The 23,585-nt window shown below is 43.8% G+C and overlaps 1 protein-coding gene across 11 annotated transcripts in view; it reads right to left on the reverse strand.

Annotated features, from left to right (window-relative positions):
- The window catches only part of MAP3K9 (mitogen-activated protein kinase kinase kinase 9), a 94,066-nt gene extending 78,329 nt beyond the window's left edge, over positions 1-15,737 (reverse strand). For 7 of the 11 annotated variants that reach the window (XR_013228419.1, XR_013228417.1, XM_077322638.1 and 4 more), the window contains exons 1-3: positions 14,880-15,502; positions 8,712-9,125; positions 898-1,078 (exon numbers count right to left, since the gene is read on the reverse strand). Coding sequence is in view for 8 of the 11 variants with exons in the window: in XM_077322638.1 (XP_077178753.1) it covers positions 898-1,078; positions 8,712-9,125; positions 14,880-15,258 (974 nt within the window). In the remaining 3 variants the exon portion in view is untranslated. Of the gene's footprint in view, positions 1-897; positions 1,079-8,711; positions 9,126-14,879; positions 15,504-15,623 lie in introns of those variants that run through there. The other 4 variants (XR_013228418.1, XM_077322641.1, XM_077322644.1 and 1 more) reach the window with 3 other exon arrangements.
- Positions 15,738-23,585: the final 7,848 nt, after the last annotated feature.

Raw genomic sequence — 23,585 nt, forward strand, 5'->3', positions numbered from 1 at the left:
ATATGTAGCTATGATTAAACATCAATATGAATTGAGTTATAGCCACATTAGTAATATACTTGAAACAGAACCAGGATACTGGTTGTATTCTTCAGAGCTTTGTGGTGTTATAAAAGTTTTAGTTATAATTTAAACTCATCTCTGGCAAAACAACAATGACAGAAACAAAGAGATACCACCCCAAATCTGTGTATAATAATTTGGGACACAACAAGCAGAGCAGAACCATATATGCTGAATCTATAATTCCAAACACATCATTAAAACAAGAGGGCAAAAAGTTTGTGAGGCAGCTGTCTCTGGGGACCTCAGGACTTCAACACAAGCAAGGACCATCTGCAGGCAGAAACTAAGTTAAGAAAGTACATTTCCTGCAGTGGGGTGAGATCCCTGCTTCCCAACTCCCTTTATTCCTACCATGACACATATACCTACCTGAAATTTCAGTACTGATGCTTCTTTTTTATATAATCAAACATATTTGGCACCTCTAGAAGAAAGTCCCTGTTAAGATGCAACATACCAAAGTTTATCACTGTGAATAAGCCTGGCAGCACTCTCTGGCTCACATAACTTTATCTTCAACATGGCTCAGTCGTTCAAGACTTCCTCTCTCACAGCAAGCCTTTGTTTGCCTTTCCATCTGAATCCCAAGTTTCAGTTTGTTCCCTTCTCTTCAAACCAGGATTAAATTAGTTGGAAGTCTTGGTTTTGGGAAACGAAAGAACACGGTTTGTGCTTGAAGCCTAACAGCAATATAGTTTGCTGTGAAAGTATCTACATGTAGGCAATGGAGAGAAGGAGGAAATATTTGAGCCTGAGAATCTCCAAGGCTTATTCACCATCCCTCAATTCTTTTAATTCAGTAGATCAAAACATTTAGTGCTGACACAGTACCTCCACACATCACTGCCTTTAGAGAACATGGACGAGCGGATGACCTCAGGAGCCATCCAGGCATATGTCCCAGCTGCACTCATTTTGGTTGTCTTATGCCATTCCCTGGCCAATCCAAAATCTGTGATTTTCAAATTCTTGTTACTCAGGACTCCATTTTCCACCTTCTCAAGTATCAATACTAGAGCACAGAGAAAGAATTAAATGTTTGTATAGAAAAAATATAAATTTATGCTTAAAGAAAAATATTTACTCATCTTTTAAAATCTAGTATTGGCAAAGGGAAGAAGAGTCAAATCTAGCCATGTATGCATATGAGTATAAAGATGCTTTCTGGATTACCACCTGAGCTAGTTGGATCCCTATCAGCACCCTTAACAAACGACATACTGGATTCAATGGCAGAACTGCCTGTATTATTCATGATAACTTTTAGGGCACAAAAACAGCTGCTCCCATCAAGGAACAAAAGACTAAAACTGCGATTTTGTAACTCTCCAGTCAAGTTTCTCAAATCAAAGAAAAATTGTTAAAAGTGAAAATTAAGATCAGTAGTTCAGCAGTGGAATAGGCTGCCTAAGGAGGTGGTGAGCTCCCCCTCACTGGCAGTCTTCAAGCAAAGCTTGGATACACACTTTTCTTGGATGCTTTAGGATGCTTAGGGCTGATCCTGCATAGAGCAAGGGGTTGGACTAGATGGCCTGTATGGCCCCTTCCAACTCTATGATTCTGTGATTCTGTGATCTGTTACCACAAGCTAGTATTCAAGAGCTTCTACCTTGAACCAAGAGGAAATGTGGAATATAAATGGAAGAGATCTCCTGAAGACAAACAGTTGCCAAACAAAAATGTGAGCTGAATGACTATACCAAGAAAAGCAAATAGAAGCTTCTAATTGAAGTGTACAAGGCAGACTTACTTAAGGCTACAGAAACCAAAGAAGATTATTTAAAGTTTGGAATAAAAGTTCAATTTGACAACTGGAAGGAAAAGCACTTGCATAGCCAATATTTTAAAGATACAGAGAATAAACTTGATAGTAAAAAAACTTGGAAGTGGCTTCAAAATGGGCACTTGAGGAAAGAAACGGAAGGACTCCTTCTAGCTACACGAGAACAGACACTTAAAACTAATAGTATAAAAGCCAAGATTCAGAAGACCAGTAATAGCAAATGTCAACTTTGTGAAACAAAGGATGAATCAGTCAACCATGTGACCAGTGCCTGAAGTAAAATTGCTCAAACTCTATCTAAAAAATGTCTCAGTAGCCACAACTCTATGTTGCACTGGAATCTTTGCAAGAAGTATGGCTTGTCATCAAAAATTCATGGGAGCACAAAGCAGACAAGATCACAGAGACTGATAAAACCTAGAATCATAGAATCAGGACTGGCTGTTTGATGATTTGTTCTAAAATTTTGCCAGCTATAGGCTTCAAGCTGAGAGGTTGTTAGTTACCTGGGTGCCAAGAGTATTACACAGTCACTACTACCAAATGTGCCCACTACTTTCACCTCATCAACCAGTTCCTCCCTATTGGTGAGAATCAAGTCTAAAATAGCTGGGGGAAGGGAAGCTCAACAGCTGGCATGCTGGTGGCACATGTGCCCATGTGCAGACCCACCGTGCATGCATGTTTGTGCCACTGCTTTGTGCAAATGCGCAGGTGCGCTGGGTCAGTGTGTGTGCACATGTGTGAAACTGCCGCACATGTGTGTTTGCACCACCGCCATGCGCAAATGTGCATGTGAGGTGGGTCCACGTATGCATGGGGGCCCTGGTCGCCCTCTCCCCCACCCCTTGGCAACGGGCCGCAACCTTAAAAAGGTTGCGGACTGCTGCTCTCATCCATAGGAGCCTGTGAAAAAAACTGAAATTTGGGGGGACTGGGAGAATACTTCTTGCTCCTGTGGTCCTGAATATCTATAGGCAGATTCTGAAATTGATTACTGAGTATCAAAGGGGCAAAACGACCACTATGAATGGTCCTTCTCCTCTGAGGTCAGCAGAACATGCTCTATTTGGTGAGATACCTTTCCCTCCTCTCCCAAATGCCTTCCAAAGAGTGCTTCATGAGTTCTGTCCAAGAACGCTTCACCCTCCTTTATAAAATGTAGTGTGAGCAAGCGTTCCTCTAGTCTCTCTATATTCTCCTCCAATAGAGCTACCAACTTACACTCACTGTATATGCAATTGCAATTACCCTGACGTAAGAATAAAAACATGCCACAGACAATGAATGTCACTGTCTCGGCTCCTTTGATCTACTGCGGAAGTGGTTTGTTTCTCTTGCACTCCCTTGGATGCTTACAGGAACTCCCAGCTTGACCCTCAGGCAAAAAATCACAGGCCAAGAGCCTTTTAGCCCTTGCCCTTCGGCTCTCCTGGAGCATAACACCTCTAATATCAATACTGTGGGAGGGGGGAATGAGAAATAGTATTTGGATCATTGGCACTGCAATCACAGGAGACAGGAGAACAGAACAGAAATAGGAGATATCAAAATATTGAGATCTATGAATCAAGTATCTCTGGGAGTAGCAGATTACCAGCATGCCAGATGTCACTGGAGGCCCTGGAGCAATCATAGAGTTGGAAGGGGCCATACAGGCCATCTAGTCCAACCCCCTGCTCAACGCAGGATCAGCCCTAAGTATTTAGGACCTAAAGCATCCAAGAAAAGTGTGTATCCAACCTTTGCTTGAAGACTGCCAGTGAGAGAATGCCTATAAGTCTCAAAAAACACCTAGACACTGAGCCAACTTGGTTTGATTTCCCCCAAGCAGCCTGCTAGGTGACCTTGGACTAGTCACAGCTGTTACAAGTGTTCTCACAGAGCAGTTCTGTCAGAGCTCTCTCAGCCCCACCTACTGGACAGGGTGTCTGTTATGGGGAGAGGAAGGGAAGGCAATTGTAAGCTGCTTTGAGACTCCTTCAGGTAGTGAAAAGCAGAGTATAAAACCAACTCTTCTTCAAATAACATCAGCTCAGTTCCAGAAGACAGTGCTGTCTGGAACAGCAAAGATCCTATGAAGATAACCTCTGCAATTCCCAATAACTTTACTATATCTTATATTTCAGAACAACATCTACTTGGTAAATATCTGACTGTGACAATTCATCATCACCATATTCAATCAACAAATATCGTCTGTTGTTCTGCTTTGTAACAGAAACCTTTTTTGTGCCTACCTAATCAAAGAAATATTCTCCAGGCAATCAATTCTGGCAACAACAAGGTGGAGCTAAAGTACACAGGGCCCAAGCCACTTAGAGCTTTCAGAACTGAAACGTAGTGTCTTGAGTTGTACCCAAAAAGCTCTATGAATCCACTGCAATACTGATGTAATGTGTTCCTGGCAACACACTTTGTCAGAAGGCAGAATGCCAAGCTATGCACCAGACGCAACTTGAGAAGAACCATCATGGGCAGCCTTATATACATCACAACAGCCCAGCCTCAACCTTTACAAAAGGTATGAACAACAAAGTCATTAAGTACATACATAAAGAGAATACTTAATTTTTAATCACAATTATAGCCTTTGACACTGAAAATACAGGATTACATTATAAAGCAACTATTCCAAAAGTTTTCTAATTTCAGTAGTAACATATATACAAATAGCAAGAGTCATGATCACATACAGTTCCCTTAATGTAAGGTAATTTGATTGCTAGGAACCCTAAGAGGTTTTGGAGTGGATGCAGTCTAATGAACTAAAGTTTAATCCCAACAAGATGCAAATGCTACTGGTGCACAGAAGGTTTGGCATCACCTATTCTGGAAGGAGTTGCACTCCCCTTAAAGGAACAGGTCCATAGTCTTGGAGGTGCTCTTGGACTCAGCATAATGCTGGACAAGCAGGTGGCAGCCATAGTTAGAGACACCTTTTAGCAGCTTCTACTGTTTAGCCATCTTTTCTTGGCAGAAGAGATCAGTCCACTGGCCCTGGCTAAATCTAGATTATTCTATGGTCTCTATGTGGGGCTGCCCTTGAGAAGTGTTTGGAAACTTCTATAGGTATAGAATGCTGCAGCCAGAATGTTGACTCCCAGTCTATTTCCAGGCACAATTCAAGGCGCTGGTGTGTGCACCTTTATGAACCTACCTAACCAATACAGTAATGTTCCAAGTCCCTGCTTTAGGTGCCCACCTTCTGAGATCAGGTAGGCGGCAATCTGAGGGAGGTCCTTCTCAGTCATGGCTCTAACACTGTGGAACCCTCTCTCCAAGGAGTTTCATCTGCCACTTTTTGTCGCTATAATTCAGTTATATGTCATAAGATATTCTTCCTCAAAATTCATTGTTACCATTATTGAGGGGAAATGCCTACATGGGGATGGAAAAAGATATTTTGTTTATCAGACATGTTTGTGTTTTACCAGGAAAGAACAGTTTTTCCAGCTGATCTATTTCAGTAAGGCTATAACTGATAACACATTTACATATCCTAAGACTGGTTCCTGCCACTGTTATTCTTCCAGTAACAAACTGAGGGACACTTCAAGGGAAACTGCACCAATTCTTCCAGCCCAGTGAAACATATCCCAAGACAAGTATTTGCTGGCAGCTGCATTGATTGGCTGCAGTCACAAAGAGTTAAATATGCTAGTAAAATATTTTCCCAGTGTTACCCTTGGGATAATTTTAGAAAGGGAGTAAAAAGGCATGTACTGCAAAATAAGCTCTAAAGATTACTCCAATCTTTGTTCCCAGACCATGAAGGACAATATTCGTGAAAAATCTAGAGTGAACCCTTGATACTTCTCAGTCATACTACACTGATTTATGTCATTTTATGCAGCACAGAAGCATAGACCATTTACCTGCACTGCAACATGGTCAAAATACATGTGAAGTTGTGGTAATAAACAGTTGCTTAGCCTACGAGGTCAAAAAAAAAATAACCACACTTTATAAATAGTGTGGTCTTATGTACCAATGGATTCAAATTGCTTTACTATAGGGAGACACATAAGCACATAAGATATACAAGTTTAAAAGAGGTTTAGCATTTTAATAGGTGTACTGGAATCTCAGTGAGGGCAGATACACTAAGATTTGCTCTTTTTAATTGGCCACAAGTAGTTAGTTCGGTAGTCCATTTCAAACAAAGACAAAATATAGGTTGGTGTTTTGGAAAGTTTGCTTTATTATCATACACTTCCCTCTCCTCATGCACTGCAAGTCCCATTCTTATCTGATCTCACAGCAACTACATTCCACTTTTATATACCTTCAAACAAAACTAATTGTTTACCTTCTGGGCAAGTATTTTAAATTTGGCTACTTATACCTTTCTTGCTTTCAATGGGGGCCTAAAACAACTACTCTTTCGTCTACCTCTACCAGTTTACTGTCAAAATCTCTGTGATGTAGGATGAGGCTGACAGTGGGTGATGGACCCAAAGTCAAAAAGCAAACTTCAGTTGTGGAGTGAGGATTCAAACCGGTGTCTCTCATATCCTAGTTCAGAGGTCCCTAGCCCTTTTCAGCTGGTGCCTCCTTTGGAATTATGACACAGATTGGTGGACACAACCAAAAACCACACAAAGAAAGCTCAACTATAGGGGAGGCAAGGGATGATTTTAAAGGTCCATCAGACCAGCTCCCACTCTCAACTGGTAGAGGACGCAGACTCCAGCTGAACAGGGAGGGTAAAGACCGTGTACAGAGGATGTGACCACTGCCACCTTGCTGTTTAATTGTTTAACTGAGCAATGTATTGGGTTTTATTGTATTTTAATCTTTTATCCTGTGAACCGCCATGAGACCTGTTGGGAAATGGCGGTATACAAATTTAAAAATAAATAAATATTAATAAAAATATAATGGGGAAGAACAAGGAGAAAAAAATAAAGCCATTTCTGTGGTAGCCATTGCCATTGAAGCAATTTTACTTTAACTTCCCCAGAAAAACAGATCTTCAGCAGCCAATCAAAAGATCTGCCAGTTATGTATCATCTTCTAAAAAGCACTTTGTTACATCTGCAACAGCCCAATGTCATTTTCTTATAGATTGTTTTTTATTTATTTTTGAAATGTCCAGTCTGTTTATCAGCATACACTACAATGACAAATTAGTCATGCAAGTTACAGAACTTTCAGAAATATCCTTTTTGTACCTTTCACAATACGTCTGGTGTCCAAGCACTTACCAAACAAGCTTTATGCTTTCCTTTGGTCAAATGAAGATGCTTAATATGAACTCATGCCATTCATCTAATATAGTACTATACTAGTCTCAGGCAGAAAGTACTTTCCTAGCACTTTTTATTAGTGAGTAACTGGAGAAATTAGGGTCTGTATTCGGAAGAATTAACTAAAAATATATAATCTTTTCCACTGAATCACAGCCCCTCTACTGAACAGTGGAGTTTAGAAGTCAATCAATACTAGGTTTTAGTAAAGAAATGTTACATATCCCTGTTTTACGGGACCCCCATAATAGCAACATTTGGAACAGCTATGAATTTAATGAGATTATATATAATTATAATTTCAATTTCTTGTATAGACTTTTAAAATGTTATTAAAGGTCCTAATCCCTTCCCTTTTACTTCATGCTTGTTGCTTATTTTCCTCCTATCCAAAATACACTTACAAATTCCTCATTATCCTGTACATATCATAGAACAAGAAGGAAAATTCTGATGAAAGTTGCTTCTTTCCTCTACAAGTTTTCTGACTGACAAGAATAAACAAACAGGAATCTTGGGTTACCTTAAAAACAATTCCCCCCCCCCCCAGCATATGCCTTTGTAGACTATAGCCCATTTCTTCACATAAATTCAAGATGGGCTGCTTATGGCTGGAGGTTTCATGCCGGGCTGCAGGCTGGAGTTTTAGTCATGGCCAGTTGCCCCACCTCTTCCTGCACCCACACGAGGGAGCATTTGGCCCAGTGCCCCTCATCAGCCCCTGATTTTTGCTCCTGCACAGCCCTTCATGCACGGCGTCAGCTTCCCCGCGCTGGCGCCATGCCGCGCCATTTCCCATGTAGACACGGGAGCGGGGCATGTACACCTTTACAGCGGAGCCAGGAGGGCCGGATCCCTGCCGGCTGAGGTAAGTGAAGCGGCGGGGGCGGGGGAGGTGGGGAGGAGCCAGGCTCCCTCCACACACACTGGTGGGGCCAGGGGGTCGCCTCTGCCAGCTCTGTGGCTCCACAGCATTGTAAAGCATTGCTATTTCACATGACCAACAAGTGGTAAGTTACAAAACAGCATAGCAACAGAAATACTGAAATTTGTAGTTGAGTCTACTGAATTATTGAAAATGTATATAGATGTGAAGAAAGTAAGATGGAAAATAGGTGGCAGAAGAGGAACAGGAACATAAAGTAGAATTTAACATTATTATGTTGTTGGCACCACCATCTCCAAAATCTTACCACATAGGGGCAGGTGTTATCACTTTCCCAACTCTATTGTCAGTTATACCTCATATGCCAAAAGTATCTCTTAAAAAGAAAACAATCTAGGAAACTCTAGATGCTTAGTAAGGACATCTGTTGATACCATCTTTAAGGAAAGGAAAGGTCTTCTGGTAGGAGTATATTCTAAATAAAGGCTGCCTTTTTGTCTATTCTCTTTGCTTTAATTAGTAGTCCCTCCAGAGTAAAACAAATGTGAATTACTGATTCAACATCTGCACACTATGCACCCCTATTACCTAAAAAAAATCATGGGACTAAATTTCTGTTTTCAAACTTAAGATTGAAATTTACTGCAAAATGTTAACATTGAATTAGTGTATTTTTACTCGTCATGAAGAACTCAGTGCTTTGAAAAAACAACAGTTCACTTACTGTTGCTGGATTTGAGATCCCGGTGGATAATAGGAACAACCGCTTCATCGTGCAAATATTTCATGCCTCCAGCAATTTGGACAGCCCAGTTCACCAGTATGTCTGGTGGGATTCTTTTACCAGATAGTGCTCTATTTAGTGACCCTCCACGGGCAAATTCCATGATTAAGCAAAGATTAGGCTCCTTTAGACATACACCTTTAAGGGCAATGATGTTGGGATGTTTGAGCATTGCAAAAAGTTTAGCTTCTTGACGAACATTCTCAATAGTTTCACTGATATCTTCATCTGGATCATAGCGAGCTGCCTTAACTGCAACTTCTTCTCCAAGCCAAACTGCACGATAGACCTTCCCAAAGCCTCCTATGCCAATAACTTCTTCCAGAACAAGCTCTGAGAAGTCTATCTCCAGCACTAGGAAGAGAAAAATGAAAAAAATGTAATTTTTATAACCAGGTAACTATCTTATACAATTTGGAAATAGCATCATTCCTCTCCTAAATTTAACTTCCACTCACACAGCATAGCTATATGGTGATGCTGAATCCGATAGCCTCTGTGCTTTCAGAACTCCTGGATAACAATATATTAAACTGTTATCATGAAAGCACTGAAAATTGTATGCATTTTCTTGCAAACAATGACAACCATAGTGATTACAAAATAACTTTACAGCTACACAGAAATATTAGCAATGACTATAAACAAGAGATGTTTTATATATAAAGTTTACATTATATATCTGACTTTAACTATTGTTGCAGTTTTCTTTTACATCTCAGCTCTTTGCTTGGCATAAACATTGTGGTTATTTCTTCCAGTATTAGCAACTGGGCTAGTACTCTAGGTTAACATTATGTCACAAGTATGCCCACAAACCAAATTTCAATAAGGGTTAAAAAGCTTCCCCTTTACCAGTCTACTCATATTAACACACCATTCAAGTTGCTCTGTAAGAAGTTACACTAGACTAGTGGCTCATCAGGCTAGAAAGCATAATGAATAAGGAGGAAACTGCAGCCTACCTGAACTGCATGTATTTCAGATGGGTGATTAACATTAACCATCCTACATAAAGCTCACTCAGTCCACTGGCTCAAGAGCCACCCCTGAGCTCACTTAAAGCACAATTCTACTTAAGTGAAAAGAATCACACTGGAACTTAAAGTAGAAAGAAAAACAGGAAACTGCTGGCTTTGAGAAATACTCTTGTTAGCTTAGGGACAATTATACAATAATTTCCTCAAAAGGAAAATGGAAGTTGAAATTGCACCGTAATTTAAAAACCAGAAACAGCCACTATAGATCTGCAGTTCCCATCAATGAAAACATAAATATGCTCAAACTACGTTTCTGTAATTTTAGTTATTACTTTGACATATTAAAAAAGTGAAAGTTTATTATTGCTTTGATAATGACACATGACACATTTAAATCCCCAAATTTGTGGGAAACTGATTTCAGTAAGATAGCTATATCATATAGTTGCAGCAAAAAAGTCATGTTGTAGCACCATAAAGACTAACACATTTAATGTGGCAAAAGTTTTTATAGTGTAGAACCTACTTCATTAGATTCATGAAATGGGAGCTAGCCCAGAAAAACATAAGCTACAATAAATGTTTTGTCTTTAAGGTGCCACAAGGTACTTCTTTTTTGTTCTACTAAGAAACTACAATTCTGAAATAAAAAGTGCTGAATGGATAGCTCCTTTAATAACTTCCTTCTGGAAACTAGTAGAGCAGTTCTTCTCGCTCAAGCTTTGGAACAGTTCTGAATCAATTATTTCAATGACCTGAGGAGCTATTTAGAAATAGGTATATAATTGGCTAGGCTGAATGAATGAATGAATGAATGAATGAATGAATGAATGAATGAATGAATGAATGCAAAGAGCATGAATATATAGCAACTGTAAGCTGTAGATGTAGACTGATCCTATGCATATTTCTTCCAAAGTGTAGTATTTGCTCACTTCATAACAGAAAACTGCCTGACTAGCTACCTCCCCAAGCACACTGCAACATCAACCATGTCAATACTCCACCGTTTCCAGTCTGTCATCACTCGAGAGGAAGCAAAGGAGGGGAAAGGGTTAATGTACCACTAGTTGGTCACTGGTAGTTGGTGTCCTTACTTTCAGTGTTGCTTCTAATATTCAAGTAAACAATGTTCAAGGCAGCAGAAGATCTTAATTGCTAACACTACACAAGTTAACACTGAAATATTAAATTACTGGCTGTGTTTTTTTACTGCACTAAAGGTAAAGGTATCCCCTGTGCAAGCACCGAGTCATGTCTGACCCTTGGGGTGATGCCCTCTAGCATTTTCATGGCAGACTCAATACGGGGTGGTTTGCCAGTGCCTTCCCCAGTCATTACCGTTTACCCCCCAGCAAGCTGGGTACTCATTTTACCAACCTCGGAAGGATGGAAGGCTGAGTCAACCTTGAGCCAGCTGCTGGGATTGAACTCCCAGCCTCATGGGCAAAGCTTTCAGATGGCTGCCTTACCACTCTGTGCCATAAGGGGCTCTTTTACTGCACTAGCAAGCAGTAAAAAGATTAACACCTCTCTTAAACAGAAGAGTTTTTGATCCTTTAACTTCCTTGGGACTTTCCTCCTTTAGGAGCTCTTCAGTGTAATCCTTAATGAAGCTAAGCAAGTATACGTTGCATGAGGCCTTCTATGTGAAACCCCTTTATGGAAAAGGTAGGATTTCTGTCAACACATTACACTTTAGAGACCCAGTGCAGTGGTTAGTGTGAGACAAGGAACTGGGAGACCCAGATTAGAATCCCTAGTCTGGAAACTGGCTGGGACACCTTGTGCCAACCACACTCTCAGCCTAACTGACCCTCACAGTGTAGTTATAAGGGTTAATAGAGGTGAGGGAAATGTTATAAGATGCTTTGATACCCCACTGGGAGGAAAGCAGTAAATAAATTAATAACCTGAACTGCATGACCCCCCCCAAAATATGGAGGGGTGAGATGAGATGTAAGGGAGAGTGGCACAATCCAACTTCATTAATACACCTAGCTTTTATGCCATGCTTTTATCTTTCTAATCCATGTTACATCGTTGAATTATCCTCACTGCTTGCACAATGGTTACAGGGGTGATGAACCATACCAACAACAAACAATAAACGCAAGGCAGAGATCTCAAAAACATCAAAAACAAATCAACCTCAACTACAAACTGAATTCAAAATATGCATTCTAAGATTTGATACACAGGAAATACTGAAAGTTGCGCAGCCACTGCTTTTAGTGACTGAAAACAGAATGGTGAAAGGTAATGTGGGAGGAGTCTCCTGCCTTCCCTCCCTCACACGAGTTGCTCATGGGCTGGATAAGAGCTCTGGACAGGCATTTCTGGCCCAGGCCATATGCAGTAGTGAATTAACCTTTTCAAACTGATAGCAGTTACACATTAACACCTTATCTCCTCATCCCTTTAGTTCTCAGGTACAAGTTATCTGAACTGCATAACTGGTATGCATTTCCCTACTGAAACAAGTACTGTTAAATCTAATTACATCACAAATTTTCAAAGCAATGAAAGGCACTCACCAAAGAATACCTAAATTTTTGATACAATTTCAGCCTCTACATAGATGAATTACATAGGTCTGGGCTGCTGACAGAAGGGAAGGGGATTTTCACCAGTTTGCTTGTTCTTATGCAGACCTCCAAGTGCTCTTTCATGCTCTTTACTGGAGTCATTCATGCAGTTCAATGTCATTGCAAAATGGTAAATATAGGTATGACCAGGTGGGCTGTCAAAGGTTTATGAGGACAAGAGCTTTATAAGAACAGGGAAGACATAAGCTCCACTCGTGGAATGTTTTTTTGCCTTCAGACATACAGGGGTTCAGCTTCATGAGATACAGGAGGAAGACTTTGGAGAGGAGGACTTTTTCTTTAAAAACTTTGGCATCTATAAGCTTGGAATGACTGGCAGTTCTATGAAAAATATTGCTCTGGGTGGATTTTTGTTAGCACTGTTAGTTCTTGTCATTACAGCATTTTCCTTTCACTATTTGTGGCTGATTTGATTCTTCACATGAATTTTTTGGCAATAAAACATTTTAGATATTATCTTTGCAGTTTGTAAAAACCTATGTGGACTACATGCATTCGTTTTATTCACTTGGTCTTTTTAGTTCAGTATAAGAACCTTGAATTTTTGCTTTATCTTCAGCATCCTGAATAGGCAACAACTTTCTGGATATGTCTTGCTCATATCATTAACTTCAGTATCTTTCTTTTTTGGGGAGGGGGGGGATATAGGACTTAAGTGTACAAGCTCTTTACCTTGATCTGAGTTTGCATTCAATTATACATGCTTGGTAATTATTGGCATACCTGTTAATGAAAAAACTCTTAATTATAAATATATTTTGACATCCCAATTAGCATCAGTGTATTGCTTTTAATGACTGTAGCATTTGTATGTTAGGTCACTGCAAACCAGCCTCCAAAAGAACTCCAGTTGGGGATAATCTTAAATGAGTTATTTATACTTAACATGTATTAACTGACAGACTGGTGTGTGGATAATATGTGTGGGAAGTGTTTTGAAATATACCCTTGATTACCATTAGATGAAGATCTAACTGAATGTTAATTTTTAAAGTATTAATATTCAGCTGATATTAGATGAGGACTTCAATATCAAAATACATCCAGTTTTCTGTCCGAAGTTTGTACTTAGAGATTTTAAATATTGTATTACATGGTATTTAGGTGAATTTTATTTTTGTATCTTGTACTACAATGTTAATGATACAAAGTACTTTATACAATCTTGTAGCAAGTAACAAATCTACAAGCTCTTTATGCAAAGCACTAGTATGAAAAAGAACAAGAAAATTCACATAAAGCTACTTATGTGACTGTCCAATTTCAATATCCTGCTGAGTATTCAAGACAAAATTTGAGCTTTTAATATAGATTACATTGTACATATATACTTTATAATGATGGAAATAGGAATGTTTGAGCTTGTTAAATCCTGGGAAAGAAAACTGCGTCGCTTACCCATAGACCAGACTTTCTCAACCAGGGTTTTGTGAAATCCTGGGAGTTCTTGACAGCCCTGGAAGGGTTTCCTGAATGTGTGGGAGTGAATTATTTTTTAATATATTTTAATATTTGTTAAACATTCATTGGGTGATACGGTCAATGACGGGGCTGGAAGGAGTGGGAAGGGGAGGGTCCCTGGGTGTGCATGTTCACAGCTATGCTTCCCAAACATATTCTGCATGATTACACTAGGTTTCTTGAAGTTTACTGGCCTCTGAGAATTAAGAGCATAGCAGAACACAATGGATACATCAGCACTTTTGAACATTCATAATAAGAACTAATCCACCTTGTTCTGAGCATTACTAGTATTGAATGTATGCAACTTCATAGCTTAAGCAAAATAAACTGCCTTTGATCAAATGTTTCCAAAACTTGTAAGAAAAACAGAAAGGGGGGGGGGACCAAATTTCAAAGCACTGCCAATAGTCACCAACTGAGAATGAAGACTGCAGACTGGACGTAAGAGGGGAGCTCTAAAAGGCAAAGGAGCAAGTCACAATATGCTGCGCCCCGAGAGTTGGCCCTGCGGGACTCCAGCAAGCGGCAGTTTCCCGATTATAGCCATGAGAACTTAATGAACGAGAAGGGACACCTCCACAGCCCGGCTTTCAGTGCTGTCTTCTGGCATTGCCTTTAGAATATATGCCCTCTGACGTAAAATGTGCCGCTGATTTATAACCCTTCCCGGGAAGAAACAGGGGAAGCGGCTCCCACGTGAATCCTTCAGCAGGCACCAGCCGCTATGCTTGGGATCAAGGTCCTTTTCATGCCCACAAAAAGCAACGAGGCGAAAGACACGGGCAGGCTCCGTCCCGGCACCACGCCCCGCCCGCCGATCCCTCGCCAAGCGCCCCACTGGCCTCCGCACGACCCCGGGAGGACGGCTCCCTGGCCGTGGAGCCCTATGGGCGGGCCCGGCACCTTTACAGCCGCCCACCCGAGGCAGCCTGCAAGACCCCGGGAACGGACGCATTCCGGAGTGCCGCAGCTAAACTGGGTGCGGACCCCGCCTGGCCCGGCCGCCCCTCTGCACGAAGGGCCGCTCCTCCCGCTTCCCTCCGTGCCGCCCTTACGCTGTATGGCCGGAGGCTGCGCGCCGCGGTGGGGCTGGAGCTCCGGAGCGCCCCCTTGGCGGCGGAGGCGGCAGCAGCTGCCGCTCTGGCTCACGTAGTTGCTGGGGAAAATGCCGACGCGCTGATCGATGCGGCCGGTCCACCAGCCCTCGTCGCCAGACACCTGCGAGTCCCGCGACAGCACCTGCACCACGTCGCCCGGCCGCAGGCTAAGCTCGTCCTCGCCGCACGCCTCGTACTCGAAGGCGGCGGTCCACAGGCTCTCGCCCGCCTTGCCCCAGCCGGGCTCGGCCGCCGCCGCCCCCTCCTCCTCTTCGTCTTCGCCCTCGGGCGGCGGCGGCGGCGGCGGGCGCGGGCTGCGCTCTGCGAAAGGCTCCATGGAGGAGGCGGAGGGAGCGGCTCCTCCATAAGGCGCGAGGCGCTGCCCGCAAGGGGAGCCGCCTAATGCTCATGCGGCCGCAGGGACCACCCCGGCGGCGCCAAGAGGCCGAGCGCGGAGCGGCGCCCCAGCGCGGCATGGACGCCCCGCCGAAGCCCCCTCCCGCCCGCCCCACGGCCGTCGCCTCCCGCGGAGCACCGAGCCCCAGCGGCGCATCCTGGGCCACCTGACTGACCGGCGAGCTCGGGCGGGCGGGCGGGCGGGCGGGCGGGGGGGAGGAGGAGGAGGCATCGCAAGCCCCGCCTCCTCGCCCGAAGCCTTGCTGTCGTTCGCTGCCCCAGCAGTCTCTCAAGCTCCTCCCTTACCTGATTGAAGATCCTCGGGCACAACCCCCTCTTCGGACCACCTCCGCCCGTCTCTCGCTCAGTTGTCTTACACGTTGTCCGAGTCGCCCTTCCCATTGGCCGGTTCTGACCGACGATGGTTTCGCATTGGCTAGCGTGCCCAAGGGTTTCTTTCTATTATCGACCGGGGACCCCGTTTGCGCGGCTTTACTCCTAGGGAAGGTCGCGGATCAAGGTAGATATTTCATTGGGCCGTGAGCGGATGGGCGTGGCTCAGCGCGGGAGGAAGGCTGCGCTTGCTGTATTCAGATGGGCACATAGGAGAAAGGACGTTTCTTTGTTATCTTCCGTGGTCTACGGGCCCGCTGCTGTCCAATGGTAGGACTATGCTTTTGCCCCGGCTGACCCATGTGCACCTGCTGGGGAAAGCGGGAAAGACTTTTCTTTTTCCTGTATGGGAGGAGAAAAGGGGCCTCTTGAAGGACCAGGATATATTAGAAGTTGTATATATATTTCTAAAATCACCCAGCAACTGTCGAATTTTCACATCCCTACAAAAACCGAAGGTCATATATACCTGTAAGAAACACACAAGCAGATTTTAATTTTGATAGATCGGCGATCTGACGTATGAAGAACACAAAGGGAGCTTTCGAGGGGGTTTTGTGCCTTGTTTCCGAATCAACCTATCAGCATTCATTTCTAATTTCTAATCAACCTAAAGCGTTCATTTCTAATTTTGCCTCCTTGCGACCAGCAATGCAGTCGTAAAAAGTCCTAGGAGAATATTGTAGTATTTCATTTGTGGTTTCTTCTAAGTAATAAAAGGAAGGCTGTAGTCCTCAAACTGCTGTGTCCAGTGGAAGCATAATTCATTCTTTCGTTAATTGTATTTGTCAGAAGAAGACAAGTGGGATATGTTTACATCAAAGCTGCAGTTGATATAGAAAGTGTTGCTTACTAAGCTATGAAATTCTTGAAAGGCTTTTAGTAACAATGTTTTGAAAAATTCTCTTTCCAGTCCTCTGAGTTGGGAAACAACAGCAAAAATAGCAATCAACTGAGGTTTAAGAGACAGTGAGGAAGAATGCTGGGCAGGTTCAAATCTGTTGGTAATCCCTGGCCCGCGGGAAGTGGGCCTGGCCTCAACTTGGGCCAGGGCCTTTTCAGTCCTGGCCCTGACCTGGTGAAATGAACTCCCATAAGAGTTGACGGCCCTGTCAGAGCATCCACAGTTCTGCAGGGAATGCAAGATGAAGCTCTTCTGCCAGGTATTTGGTTGAGGCTGAGGTAGGTAAGATCGGGGGGGCCCTCCTTGGAATAGCCAGAATATCCCCATTAACATCCCCCTCGAGGGACAGGTTAGGGGATTCATTGAGCTGAGGGTAGGGGAGTAGGGAGTTAGAGTATATTTCACCATCATGAGGATTGTAATTGGTTGGGATTAACGTGATTTTATTGTGGAGTTTTTATTTTGTAATCTGCCATGGAAGTAGCAGGCAATAAATATTGTTATTGTTATTGTTATTGAAGTTTGGGCTAGACCACAGCATTTCTCAACTTTTTTACCACTGAGAAACCCTTGAAAAATCATTCAGGCTTCGAGAAACCCCAGAAGTGGTGCAATTGTGCAGAATATTCTGGGGAAGCATAACGGTGTACATGCCCACCTGGAACCCCTCCCCTTTCCACTCCCTCCAAGCCCATCATTGACCATTATGGGAGGGGGTAGGTGTGTTGACATGACTATATATGGTCATATGAACCAATAAATTTATAACAAATTAACTCCCACCCATTTAGGATACCCTTCCAGGGCTGTCAAGAAACCCCAAGATTTAATGAAACCCTGGTTGAGAAAGCGTGGAGTAGAGGAAGGACAGACCCAAGATTCTCAAGGGAACACTGGCTCGTGAAATGCAGAAGAGCGATGTATGTATGCCTGTGTGTTGACTCAAACAGTGAAAAAAAACTTCAGAAGGACCTTATTAAAGAACAGAGAGAAGCCCTGACAGAAAAGGGTACAATCCTAAGTAGGTCTAAAGGTATCCCCTGTGCACGCACCGAGTCATGTCTGACCCTTGAGGTGACGCCCTCTAGCGTTTTCTTGGCAGACTCAATACGGGGTGGTTTGCCAGTGCCTTCCCCAGTCATTACCGTTTACCCCCCAGCAAGCTGGGTACTCATTTTACCGACCTCGGAAGGATGGAAGGCTGAGTCAACCTTGAGCCGGCTGCTGGGATTGAACTCCCAGCCTCATGGGCAAAGCTGTCAGACGGCTGCCTTACCACTCTGCGCCACAAGAGGCTCAAGTAGGTCTACTCATTTTATTAATTAGGATTTACATTGGTATCATCATAGATCCTATATTGTTCCCCTGTTCTTGTGATGAATCCCATTCATGAGGCTTTTGGCTATCTAGATCAGTGGTCCCTAACCCCCGGTCTGTAGATCAGTACCGGTCCATGGATCAGTCGGTACCGGGCCACAGCTCATCCTCCTCCCCGGCTGCTGCCACGGGGGCTGCCCTGCCACCAGCTCACCTTTGGTGCTCTCTGGTGGCCGCTGTGGCTGGGGCTCCCCCTCGGCATGGCACTGCGCAGCTGGTGATGGCAGCGCCCCCCAGCGGGAGGCGGAAAAGCAAATGGAGCAGGGGCTCAGGCGAGGGTGATGTATCTCAGCAAACGACTACCCCTCACTGGGCCTCAGTAAAATTGTCAAGCGTTGATCGGTCCCCGGGGATAAAAACGTTGGGGATCACTAGTCTAGATTTCCTCAGCTAAGGATACCAAGTGGGAATCTTCTATATACTTTCCCCAGTACCCTTTATCTAGTTTTAGAACAGCATTATAGAAGTTGAAAATTTCTGTGTAAGTTACCTCTCAGCTGGTCACTCTTATAGCTCAACAGAAACAAGAGCAAGTGTTAGGTACTGAGCAGATATGTCATTGATCTCCAGAATTAAAGTCAGACTGTGCAATGAGAATTAATTTCTTCAAATGTCGTGGCTGAGTCCTGTCTTTAGTTTACTTACTGCAGTAATAAATGACCCAGCTGGCAACATTCTTCTTTTTTCACTCAGATTTCTCTCAGAAATAGCATCATACATTTACATTTATAAATATTTTAAATAGATTCAACCTTCATTAACTTTATTATTATTATTATTTAATTTATGGGCTGCCTGTCAGGGCAACTTACAATATATTGGTAATAACATCAATGCAGTTTAAAATTATGCATTGCTGCTTGATATTTATTTTCATTTTTGTATTTCATTTCTATCATTTGTAGGAAGTCCCTAAAAGGAACCTTGTAAGGAACCAGTTCCCCTTGCTTTCATTCCTTCTAGTGGGTCTATGGAAAATCAGCACATTTGTAGTCAATCAAAAAGAATGACCAGAGAGTCTTTCCCTGTTCCTTTTAGCATCTTCCCCATTTAATCACCTTGGATTTTTTCAATCTCTCTTATCATAACTGATGCAAGTATATAATCAAGGTTTACACAGAATAGAAAAGAGGTATTTGTTATTCAAATCAACTGTCTATGTGATGTAAAAGTTACATTTCCATTGCAAACAAATTGAATGAAAAATGTGCTCATGTCTGTCACCCAAGAAGGCAAGCTGCTTTTGTAGGCTTTGATCAACATTGCAGTTCAAAATGTGAATCCATATGTTCCTATTTTCTTCTGATCTTGGAAGTGAAGCAAGGTTGGCCATTGTCAGTCCTTGGATGGGAGAATATGAAGGAATTCCAAGGTTGCTGCACAGAGGCAGACACTTGTGAACCATCAATTAACATATTTTCCCTTGAAAAAACGATGGGTTGCCATAAGCACTTTTCACCAGAGAGAGAGAGAGAAAATGTACGATTCCATCACGGAATTTGAACCTGCAAAATCAGACCATAACAGTCACCAGCAGATGTTTCACACTCATATTGACGCACTACACATTAGACTGGCTTTCTGGCCTGGTATTGTTTAACAGTAGCTGGGAAAACCTAGTTTAGGGTGTCCACTGAAGCATAAGGTGCCATTTGTTGGCCAGAAACAAGTGGTGAGTGGATAAAAATCTCTGCAAGAAAATGAGTGTTATGCGACAGAAGTACCCTTACTGGATGCGCTAGGACTTTCTCCAATTCTGATGCCAACACATGTCTCAGTTGTATGCCTCAGTAGATGCTCCCCATCCATTGCCTGCAAGTAATGGCCCTCCTCCCGCTACCATCCCCCTTGGCTGTGCTCCCCAGATCATGTAGGTGTGGTCACAGAAAGAACTTTTTTTTTATCCAGAATTTTTATTAAAATATAAGTTTACAGGGAAAACCGAGTGTGGTGATAGAAGAAATATCAGAGGACTGACTTTTGGGAATTGTGGCATAGTGTTTACAGATGAGCTTTCAAGAACCATGTCTTCAGATATGTGAAGGGAAAATCAGACTGGAGACTCTTCTTAGGGGGAGATTACATGGCAACCAATTCCTCCCAGTTCTGCATTCAACATTATTTCTCTTCTTGTATGAATTAGGCCACAGATGCTGAAATGTCCCCCTGCCCTAATACATATTGGATAGTCACAGTATACAGGAACCTTGCTCCTTCTGTCTCCATTTTTTTTATGGTTGATAAAATGTTATCAAATGTGGGGCCTGGAGATCTGGAATTGCTGCTCATCTCCAGACTATAACGATCAGCTCCCCAGGTAAAAATGGCTGCATTGAACAGGTGACTGTGTAGCATTGTATTCCACTGAGGTTTAGAGATGAGAATTCCCTGGAAGTACAGGTCATCTCAAGGAAGCTAGGCTGAAGGGAAAGCTCTCTCCCCTCACATGCATCCCTTCAAAAGGAATGCACTTGGCCCAAGACACCCCCTGGTTGCTTGGCTGGTGATGTCTGCCCTTCTGAAGCCTGAGGCCTACTGCTGACAACTGCAGTCCCTGTTGTTGTCCACAAGGCCAAGTTGTTGCCTTATAAAAGTAGATCACCTACCCCCCCCCCCCGAGTCTCACTGTCTACTTTCTTGTAAAGCTAACTCCACTTGAAATTCTGGGCCACTTATGCCTTTCAGTTCATAGGATCTTCCTGGCAAATACTGTTTTCTATTTACCAGGCCAAGTTGAAAAGCATCACTTCAGTTCCCATGTCTCTCCAGCCGTTTACTTGTTCACTGTTTACAGTTTCAGGCTGTAAATATTTATTTATTTATTTAGATCTTCCTGCACTTTTCAGATTCACAGGACTGATGCAGGTCTGTCTGTTTGTGCCCCAAAATAGTTGCTGGTAAGGGCTGGCCAAAGCCCATAACCCAGGAGGGACACACCCACACCACTCCAGCCCAACTGCAGTCTGCGAGCCTCTACCATTGTCTCTAGATCACTGCTCATCTCTAGATTATAATGATCTGCTCTACAGGCAAAAATGGCTACTTTGAAGGATTTATGTGATTCTATGGTTGCCATTATGAGGATGATACTCAGCTCTGCATTTCATTATTTAAACCAACAAAGACAACTGTTTTCATACTGGGCAAGTGCCTCATAGTGAAAAGTCAAGTGAAAAGCTCTTCTGCCAAGCTTTTGGCTGGGGTCAGTGAACTGTTAACATCTACTTGGTATGATCAGAACACTGCATAAGAGATGCCCAAAGGAGAACATGTGGAGCACGCTGGAAAATGGACGGCTGCCTAACTAGCTTTAAATGGTTTATTATTGAAGAATAAGAATAAGAAGAGTTGGTTCTTATATGCCGCTTTTCCCTACCTGAAGGAGGTGCAAAGCGGCTTACAGTCACCTTCCTATTCCCATCATAAGTTATAGAATTTTTGTAATTAATTATTATCAATATATTTTTGTATTTCGTATGTTTTAATGATAATGTTCTCCGTCCTCAGTCGCAATGCAGGAAGGCGGTATTCGAATCTACCTACCTAATAAATAAGAATAGACTGCTGTCTGCGCTTCAGCTCACCCACCGCACATTAAATGGTTGAACTGCTTCACCGTACGTGACTTCTACTGGCACATGAATTCCCAGCGCTGGCGCTTTGATATTGACGCCATCGGCATTATCGCGCGAGAGATGCCTACCACGGGAAGTCACAGGCAAGGGCGCCCCGTGCATTAGGCAGAGGCCACGCGAAATGCCACTTCCACGGGTACGGAAATGTAAGCATCCGCTCGGCTACGGAGGGAACGGACCCCCCCCCCCCCCCCTGCTGCTGCCGGAGCGACAACTAGAGGAGACGAATGTTCTGTTGCCATGGCAACGTGAACGCTTCCCAGCTCTCTCGCGGGAACAGGAAACCTCTTATGAAGAGAAGCAGAAGGCGTGTGCGACCCGGGGGGACGGGGCGCGTTGCATTCCTGCTCCCAACAATTTGTTCCCACGCTGGTACATGTCGTCTCGTTGTCTCTTTCCTGCAGCTTCCACCCTAAGGCGGGGATCCATATTTGTTTCCTGCAACCGACTTTTCACACACATTGTCCATGAGGAAAGAGGAAGGCGAAAGACGTGCGATTTGTGCTAGATTTCAAAGAGGCTTTTGAAAGGCTTCTGCTCCTCATATTGGACCATCCCAAAGCTCTCACGACCCAAGTGTTTGCCATCCAATGGGTTTTGTCACAGTGCGTAAAAAAAGTTTAGTGCAGTTTTAAAGGCTAACAAAATTTATTCCAGCATAAGGCTGCATAATCGTTGCACAGGGCAAGAACTGTACAATAAAATTACACACAGGAGTATATACAAGAATATATCTGCAATAGTGTTTTTTTTTCAATAGTGCTCTTATATTTAAGCTATTTGTAATTTTGTGCCTGACTCACAAAAGCCCATATGCTTTGTTAGCCTTTTTTATGCCCCTGGATTCCTGTTTATTTGCTGTTTCAGATTAACATGGCTACCTATCTGGAAGCTGTGGGTTCTGCTTACATCACAATATGGTGAGCTAAGAGTAGGCTGAGCTGAGAGATGCCCCCCTCTGAACAAGTGCCACAGCAGAGTGGCTTCTACTAGTGAACTTGCTGCATAAGGCTGTTCTAAAAAAAGAGAAAACAAAAGCTGTTTGCCGTCAAGCTGCTCCAAAATCCAAAAACAAAGCACAATCCACGTGATACCTTTTATTAGGACCAACCACAATGAGGCAAGCTTTGGAGTTCACTAGAACTCTTCATCAGGCTGTTACAAAATGAACAAGGACAAAACAAAGACCAAGAGGATTTTCTTTTTAAAATACCCTTCTAGTCACTAAGTCCTTTGCTGAGTAGGCTTTCCTGTTAGCGGTGAGCCACTTTCTGCATTGTCTTCCTTTTCACGATCACATAACCAGGACCTTTCTAGTCTCAGTCCACGGGTGCTATACATTTTGGGGGATCAGTAACTCTAGGGTGGTCCCCTGTGGGATACCGCCTGGCCTCGAACTTGCCCATCAAAACCAAAGGGGCTATAGCGGGTGGGGAGGGGGGGGCTGACTACTCTGGGGGACAGGTCAGGGGGCTTGCGGTGAACACCTACATGGCCAGGCAAAACTGCCAAGAGCAGTCTTGTCCCCGCTGAGTGGTCGCGGGTCTTCAGAGCCTGCCTGAGCATGCCAGGGACTGCCCTTGGCGTCGCCCCCTGTCAAACACATGTCGCGGCCCTTTCCCTATGTATGCCTGCGGGCTGATGGAGAAGGGCGGCGTGCTCCTGGCACCAGGCTCCCGGCCGCCTGCGAGCCAAACCCGCCGCTGTGGAAAGAAACCCCTTCTGCCACTCGCTTCCCGTCCGCTTCGGGGCGAGCTCCAGACGCGCATTTCGCTCGCCTCCGGCCGTGTGCCGCTCGCGCCGCTCGTTGGCTTCGCGCAGAGGGGAGGGGAGGGGAGGGGAGGGGAGGGCGGCCGAGGAAGCTGCCGCAAGGGCTGCCGGGCCGTGGGCGGCCCGGGGCCCGGACCTAAGATGGCGGCGGCGCTGGTGGGGGGGAGGCGGCGGCGGAGGCGGCGGAGG

The sequence above is a fragment of the Paroedura picta genome, chromosome 2 (assembly GCF_049243985.1).
Source record: "Paroedura picta isolate Pp20150507F chromosome 2, Ppicta_v3.0, whole genome shotgun sequence".
NCBI classification, from domain to species: Eukaryota; Metazoa; Chordata; class Lepidosauria; order Squamata; family Gekkonidae; genus Paroedura; species Paroedura picta.